We start from the raw sequence: 8,464 nt of genomic DNA on the forward strand, positions 1-8,464 counted from the left end.
GCTAAAATTATGTAAAAAGGAATGGATTTTTACTGAAAAAGATTTGGAATCTGTAAAGCAAAAATGGCAAAAAACTTCCAATATTAAGTATTTCCAGATAAGACAGTTCATCATTCAGATCTGAGGATGATTAAAAATTTTTACACATGCTTCTGCTGCACAGAGCATTGTCATTCCTCCAGTATTTATGCACATACAAAAAGCATACACAAATCTTTGAAGAGCAGAGAAACAGTATTTAAGTGCCTTGCATATCATGTAAAGTAACGGGATTTTATTCCTGCATCTAAGAGGCAGACTTTTTCAGCTTCTCTTGGTTTTCTTATATTTCAGTGACATAATGGATCTTGGAAGCAGAGGAAGAATCCACTGCACCATGAGACTCACACGCTCTCTCCTACTCATGGCAGTGTTCTGTGCAACACCTTTGCTCTGCCACAGTCAAGTTGATCCACTGGCTCTTGGGCGGGCAGACCCCCAGTGCTGGGAATCCTCCTCAGCTGTTTTACTGGAGATGAGGAAGCCTCGCATTTCTGACTCTGTCAGTGGCTTTTGGGACTTCATGATCTTTCTGAAATCCTCAGAGAACTTGAAACATGGGGCTTTGTTCTGGGACCTGGCTCAACTCTTCTGGGATATCTATGTGGACTGTGTGCTCTCCAGAACCCATGGGCTGGGGAGAAGGCAGCTGTCAGAAGCTGTCAGAAGCCCAAAGACGGCCACTCTACATTCTCAGTTCACAGGGAGAAATCAAGGTCACTACTCCTTTAATATGCATCTCATGGGAAATAATTAGAGTCTAGTGGAAAGAAAAGAGATTGAGGCCTATAGTGCTATGTGGTAATAACACAGAAACAGAGGACAGTGCTATGCAAAAACCCCCTACTCCTCCCAGTGAAGTGTAGAGCTGTGTTTATGTTCAATGTGATCTCAGTAAAAATTTTACCTCCCAACAACCTGAACTCTAAGAACAGCTTTTAAGTTTCAGTTTGATAGGGTAGGAAAAGCAGGAAAAAGTGTGATTCAGGAGGATTCAAACAAAGAAGGCAGCTCAGCAACTGAATATACCAATATATTCTTCCACACCAGCATTTTTACCACAGCTGTGCTAGGAACAGGCTAGCTCTGAATTCCCATTCTGAGAGGAATGCATTGCACTGTGCTGTTGGGGAGAGTGGCAGCCTTTTGGCAGAAGGGGAAAGGTGTGTCTACTTGCCATCTAGCAGTCAGTCACTAACTATTTTTCATTTCCATACCAGTAACTTCACCCAACAAACAATGGAAAGAGATCTCAGATTTAGTTTCATGCAGGCTTTCAGACACAACTACAGCTCCAGGAAGAACACCACTACTTGTGACACTAAATGCTGCAATTCCTAGTCTCCAGGTTCCCAGCCCCCTCTCCATATGCCTGTCAATTACCATCCTCATTCCAAAAAGGGAGACACAGTATAGCTTTTCCTAAATCTCAGTCCCTTCCAAGGCTTCAGTTCTGATCCTGCTACCAACAGAGATATCCTTGCCTGGAGAATATCCACTTTCAGACAGAGGTAGGTGCTATAGTTTGATGGCAAGGTAGAAGTGCTGTTTCCATCACCAACAGTGTAGTGCATGAGCCCACAGAGAGAGGCAGAACTGCCTTTACACTTCAATGGATTGAGACCCTTATCTCCACTTCCTAGAGCAGTGTCTTAGTTATTAAGGTGCTTGGGGGGAATGTTCATGGAATAATGAAGAGCCTCTCTGAGCAAGTATCCATTAGACTGTCTCTAAAAAATGGACTTGAACTCAGGGTTCTTGCACCTCAGGGACAATACACCACTGGACCATCCCACTCTTGCCCACAAACCTTAAATATTTTTGAGTATTGAAAGCTAGAATCTGGAAGAGGAAGGACTGAGAGGTCCTTACCCTATTACCTACAGGCAGTATCCTGAACTTTGAGATAGGAGTTGAACTTGAATCAATCCCCTCAGACTGAAAAACTCACACCCACAGGGTCAATTGCTAACCTATGAGTCAAACAACCACTACCTGCAATTTAAAAGCAAGACTGGATCCTATCCTGCTCTGCAAAGAATCTGAGATCTGACTAGATCTTTACTGTGTTGGCATGCAGCACAGAACCTACCTCTGGTTTCCAAGTGGTCTTGGACATCACACAGACAACAAGTTGCTCAGTCCTTACCACACTGATGCACTCTTGGGTGCAAACACAATCCAGCTTTGGATACACACAGCAGTAGTATTGTCAAAAACTGAGATAACCCACCAAGTTAAAGCACTAGATTTTTTTTTGTTTGGGATTGCAGCTTTGAATATCACTGTCTAAACTCCCACTTAGCCTTTTGCTTACATCTGGCTCTACATATCTATATCACACTGTGATTTTCCTATACAAAGAGCTTTTGTTCGAGTCAAGATTAAAGAGTAACAGTCCAATGTATTTTGAAGAATCAAATTAAGGGTTTTATGATAAATTCTGACTATTCTTATCTCTTATACAAAGAGATTTTAAGTACTACTAAGTATTCACACCCTCTTTGTTTTGTGAATTGTAATCAGTTAATCTGGTTTCTCTGTACAGCTGATTAACATCAGTTTGTCACGGGCGGCTTATAGCAGTGACAGCCTATTTTTTTTTTTAAGAGGAGGTATCTAACTTCTCATCCAAGTCTCACAGTTTCTTAACAAAGCCAGCTGTTTTAATCTTTGTAACCTGTGGTCCGACTGCCTTATTTCACTAGTGCAAGCAGAAATCAATTCGTAATAATTGCAGCTAGAAATGGCACAGCAAATGATGAGGAATAGAATTTGCACTTATGCATAGTTATGCACAAGCCTGTTTCCTCAGCCCCAGGAGCAGCACTAACAGCACTTACATTACCTTGTGTACTTCACATCTACATGAGCAGGTATAAATAGCTTTCAGTAGGCTTGTTCCAGAATTCCAAAAATAAAACAAAATTTTCTTGTTTTATACTGTTACTTTTGCAACAGCTGGTAACTTTATTGCTTCATACTCAAGTTTTTTATCTTACTCCTCTTAAATAGTTAAAATTTCAATATGTTTGGGGTTTGTTTTGTTGTTTTAATTGCAAACAGGATCATAAATCAGGAATGAGGAGCAACCTGCATTCTCTGTTTTTCCTTAGACATATCACTGAATTGGAAAAGCAAGACAGATATCTGAACTTGGCACAGAAATACTGATGTTAAGATGTTATTATGAGCATTACATTTCAGAACTAATGGATACTTGTGAAGTTTGAGAATCGGGAACTTTTCTAAGGAGAAAAAAACCCAACTTTGTAAAATCTTAGAGGCACTTTCACAGCTACCCATACTTAGTCCTCCTGGGAAAAAATTCTCTTCAAGTGTGCACCAAGAAGTGGGAGAAGTAGCCCAGTTCCAGACTTACAGATTCAAATACTGTTTTCTGGAACAGTCTAGTCCCTCCAGGCTTTTGACTATATTCACAGTCTGAAGATACTCCTAAAGTCTACACAACCCATGAGAAGGACTACAAAATCAGAACAGTTGAATATGAGTAATCTGAGAAACTGCCTCAATCAACCTAAAATCATACTTCACCCAGCAGCATTTCAACTTCCCTAGATATTCTGCAGAGAATTCTTAATCAGCTATAAGTAGAGACAAGTAGGGAGAGTTTTTCAGATACCTGGCCAAGCTATCTTTAGTAACTCATCCCTTTTCCCTAAAAACACCATGAAAAAGCAGGTTTCATAAATGCATTTCCAGTCTATGACAACACTGTAGTTACATTACAGTTAAAACAACTCTAACCAAAATAAGACTTTAGAGCCAGCAAGAAAACATAGCTTTTGTACTCACAGCAATCTTCCTGAAGAGCAGCTGTACAAGAAGATCCTCCTCAAGAAGCCACATCACACATCCTCCCTAGAAACATCCAAAGACTACAGCTATGAACCCTCTGCTTCTTCTTTCCTTTCTTGCTTTCCTTTTTTTCTCCTTTCTCTTTTCATCCAGCAGTACCCCTGCTCCTTTGCACTCAGCGGCCTCAGCTGTGCACACCGGTGCAGGTGATCAGGCTCAGACCACCCTTTGTCCCTTACCACTCAGTGGCCTCAGCAGTGCACACCTCCCTCACAGGTGCAGGTGATTGGGCTCAGATCACCCTTTGCACCTGGCCCAAGAGAGACATAATTCCCTGTCCCAGCTCTGCAGGGTGTTGGGGGGGTTGTGGGGCAAAGGCTATTGTACAATTGAGGTCTGGTAAATAAGCAGGTATTGTGTTAATCAGTTACTTTTTCAGAAGACAAATATGTTTAAAAGAAAGAAAACCAACCAGCTGCCTTTTAGAGATCATTGCAAAGAAATCATCCCATAGTTCCTCAAGGAAATAACAAATGTGCTACTAGACAGTGTGAGAAATCTCACCCACTGTGCAGAGAGGTTGATAACAGGCCAGTGTGGTAGTAGGATTCTGAGCAGACTTTAGCACTTTGATTCTGCTAATTACAAGTAGGAGAGTTTTATAGGAAGACTAAAGGAAAAGGTCCATACTGGGAAAAGATCAAAGTGACACTGAAAGGCAACATGCAAATGCAGGGATATGGCTATCATCAGGGCAAGAGGCTTGGGGACAATGCTGATAAAACAGGACCAGCAGCAGCTAAAGGCAGAGGAAACATGGATGTTGGAAACAGAGTATTCAGCTGCTCTTTGCTGTTTGGAAATTATTTACTTATATGCATTTTTATGTCACTTTTCAGGGATGTTTTCTCATATTCAGAGGTCACCAGTTCTGAAGAAGAAAGACTCATTTGAAGATTTAATAAGTATCCATATACATAAGAGTAGATCTATATTACTTGGAAGAGTCATTGGAGAATTAGGAAAAAAGAGGAAATTACACGTTTAGTCTAAGATTTTGATTTGTGGATAATTTTTAACTATTTCTATTTATTTTTTGTATTTTAATCCCCATTGATGTCAATCATGTGGTGGAAGAAGGCATGTAACCTCAAGCACGACATCTCTGATTAAGTTGGACTTATGGGTTTTCTTAATCACCTATGAATTAAGTCTCCTTACTAAACTGCATGACTTAAAAGCAGTTGCCTACTTTAATCTGTGTGTATATCAGACTTTTTGTAGTACATGTGATCTGTTCAAACTATTGTCTCTTTTGGGTGCCAAAATAGGAAATAACCGATCCTTCAATAAAATATAGACAAGCAGAGAAGGAAGTTGTCAAAAAACCTCCACTGGCTCCAAGACAGGATTAGAAAAGAGATGGTGATGTTTGGTTGTATGCAGAGCTGTACACTTGAACAGAGCAACCCCTGCTCAGAGACATCATCTTACTGAAGAAAAACTGTACATATTTCTACATGAAAAATACCTTCCAAGAATGTTTTCACTTTTGCAGTAAAAGGGCTAACACATTTTACCAGCTCCTCTGCTTTCACACTTAAAATATTTAATCACAAAAATTCCCATACTTAACTTGCATTTGCTTCTTTTTTAGTTTACAAGTTCTTTGTAGAAAAACCAGTTTCTTCTGACTCTTATTGATAACCATAGGAGGCAATTTGACATTAAACTAATGCAAAACAACCTATGGCAGGTAACATTTGATTGCTTTTATGGTATAAATTATTTCCATTGCCAGATTGGCTGGATGAAACCATGAATTTCATTTTCCAGGGCTATTACATTTAGTTGTTCATTCAGCGTTTCTTTTCTTGAGCATGTAGCAATATTTGGTGGTTTGCTTGTTTGGTTTTTTTTTCCAAAATGCCCACAGAAAAATGGGCTTCCTGGTTGTTCATCAGCTTGCAGAAATAAGTTTGAGTCACGAAACGTTTAAAGAAATCTTGAAATGGTTACTGGCATGAACAAAATAAGGCTTAATCACAGTCCCATTGAGGGAAATCCTGACTTACGGAAGAAAATAAAAAACTGTATAAGGGCTAGCAGCTTCAATGGCACTGAATTTGTGCTTCAAGTTAAGCATGCAGCAAACCATTTAAATGTTTAAGAGAGAACACTAAAGCAGGATAAACACAGGAACACAGAGTTTATTGTACTCAGCAACAGACCCCCAGCTGCAGCCACAGCCTATGAGAGTGCTTTGCTGCCACGTGGGAGGGCAGCAGGAGCATTGTTACAACAGATCTGCTCTCTCCTCTACTGATGGTGTTCATTCATTATATTACTGTAATATATCTAAAAGCCTTCTTGCTGCAACTTTGTATCAATATGAGAGTCTTCACTCAGTCTCGACAGCTACCGAGACCAGCACTCGACAAAGAGTGTGAAGGGCTGGATCCTCAGCCCAGGAGGATTGGTATTGGAGTAGAGCAGATGTTACCCGTTCCCACACACTCCCAAGCTCTAGCAAATGTGAAAGAAGACAGACTATCTGAACAAGTCCTGTTTAACTGAGATGCATTTCCACAGGCCCTTTGGGCAGCTGTTAGTGACTCCACTTTAGATAGGACCCACCTGCCACAACAGGATCCCTTAGGAAATGGCTCATGTCAGCTTTCTTCCACCCTTCAGACAGAAATACCCCTGTGGGCCAAGACAATATTTAGCTTAAATGAATTCACAATACTTCTCTGCTTCAGTATGCTTCTTAATTAATAGGCTGTAGCAAAATTCAGCCTTTGAGGCAATGGGTAGGAAAGGATGTGGAGGCAAGACTGACAAAACAAATCAATCTCTAGGATAGATCATACTATGGAGAACATTTGGAAATTGCTGATGTAAAGAGGCAATCTATGTTATTAATTGTGCTGAAATAAAAAAGGGGATGCAACTAACTACGTGTAAACCTACAAGTGATAGAGTGCAAGCGATAAAAGAGTGTCTATATTAAAAAAAAAAAACAACAAGAGCTCTCAGTTTGAGATGAAAGCAGATCTGCTATACAGGAACATTTTAAAATGTCACTCTGTTTAAAGACAGGATATTGCCTCCTACCACTGTTCCTTATCAAATTCATGGCAGATCTTTGCGTGAACTAGGATTGTTTTCACAGATATTGTTCCTGGCTTACTGTTTTTCAGTGAGAATGTGTCAGAAGAAGGATGGGATGGACATGTCTGACTGAAATTCCTTCACTGTCATCTGAATTGAATAACAGCAAAATAAAGACTTTGTGATTTTGTCCCCTTCATCTTAGCTGTGAGCTAAACAACTTCTTCTTAGCATGGAAAACAATTCTTTAAGTCTCTACATAATGACATGAAAAAACAATTCATGGTAGTTCAGGAATATCTATCTGTAAGAATTTGTGCTCCAGGTCTGTTCAATGTTGCTTCACACCAAAGCAGCATCTGTCAGTTGCTACTGTTTCCAACCAAGCTGAATTCAGATGCACACACTAGAAGGAGATTTAAAGCCTCATCAGAAGCTGACCATAATCAACAAGTAGGTTCCTTGGATTATTGTGTGTGTCTCTTGGCACTGGCGTATTGCAAAAGCTACAAGCTTCTATCTCACAGTATATTTATTTATGTTACGATATGGGTATATCCACTTTCTAATTACCTCATCACTATTTGTTCTCTGAGGTCCTCCCTCCTCCCTCAGTAAGTTTCTTTTTTTTAATTTTCACCCTCTTTACACTCCCTTTGCTACAGACAAACCACTTGTTAGCTTCCAGTAGCATACCATTATTTCTTGCTGTAAATTCTCGAGTGTTTGCAGTACATGTAATTCAGGCCTCCTTTGACCAAAACTAGCAGAAAGAATGAGGAATGTTCATTAATCTCACTACCACAGTGTAAGGTCTTTCAAGAAAATGGCTGAGGTGCTACCAACAGAAAATAAGATTTCTAGCCTCTTTAATGAGTCAGGCAGTCCCTTTATCTTGATGATTATAACTCATCCTGAAAAATACAACACAAGGAAAATCTATGTGGAAAATCTGTGTGGAGTTCTGCTAAGCAGCTTTTCTTAAGCCCTATGCTTTTCATTAGCCTTTTCAATCACATCAGCCTAAACACTATTTGATTATATATGAAACAAAGCTTCAGAAAATTTACCTAACTTTTCTCCCAGAGCTTCCAAAAATATTTTGTTTTCACGCAAATGAAATTTATTTTCTTTGTCATCACAGAAAAAATCCTGTAAAAACTTGGGCTATTTTCTTTCTTGGCAAGCTGGCATCATTTCAGTGACATAATTAAAATCCTTAAAAGTATGCAAACTTTCTTGAACCATAACTGGTTTTGAGCATACACAAACATAGTCATTTACTATTTTTATGCATCTCCTGCCAAAGAATGATAGTAAATAACTGACTGTAAATTTTTTTTCTCTCTGAAGTGGTACTGAATAATTTCAATTTCTCAGGTCTTTAAAATCCTTCTGTACATTACAGGAAAAAGTGTTTTCCTTGTTGCTGGCATCAACAAGAAATAGAGCACCATTCCAAGGAAGTAACTCGACCACAGGATATCAACAG

At 39.5% G+C, this 8,464-nt stretch overlaps 1 protein-coding gene across 1 annotated transcript; it reads left to right on the forward strand.

Annotated features, from left to right (window-relative positions):
• The first annotated feature begins 340 nt into the window (after positions 1-340).
• Positions 341-4,906, forward strand: FAM237A (family with sequence similarity 237 member A). Its single transcript, XM_014306674.1, has 2 exons — positions 341-755; positions 4,758-4,906. The coding sequence occupies exons 1-2, from the start codon at positions 341-343 to the stop codon at positions 4,904-4,906; spliced, it is 564 nt and encodes a 187-aa protein (XP_014162149.1).
• Positions 4,907-8,464: the final 3,558 nt, after the last annotated feature.

The sequence above is a fragment of the Geospiza fortis genome, unplaced genomic scaffold, assembly GCF_000277835.1.
Source record: "Geospiza fortis unplaced genomic scaffold, GeoFor_1.0 scaffold112, whole genome shotgun sequence".
Taxonomy (NCBI): Eukaryota; Metazoa; Chordata; class Aves; order Passeriformes; family Thraupidae; genus Geospiza; species Geospiza fortis.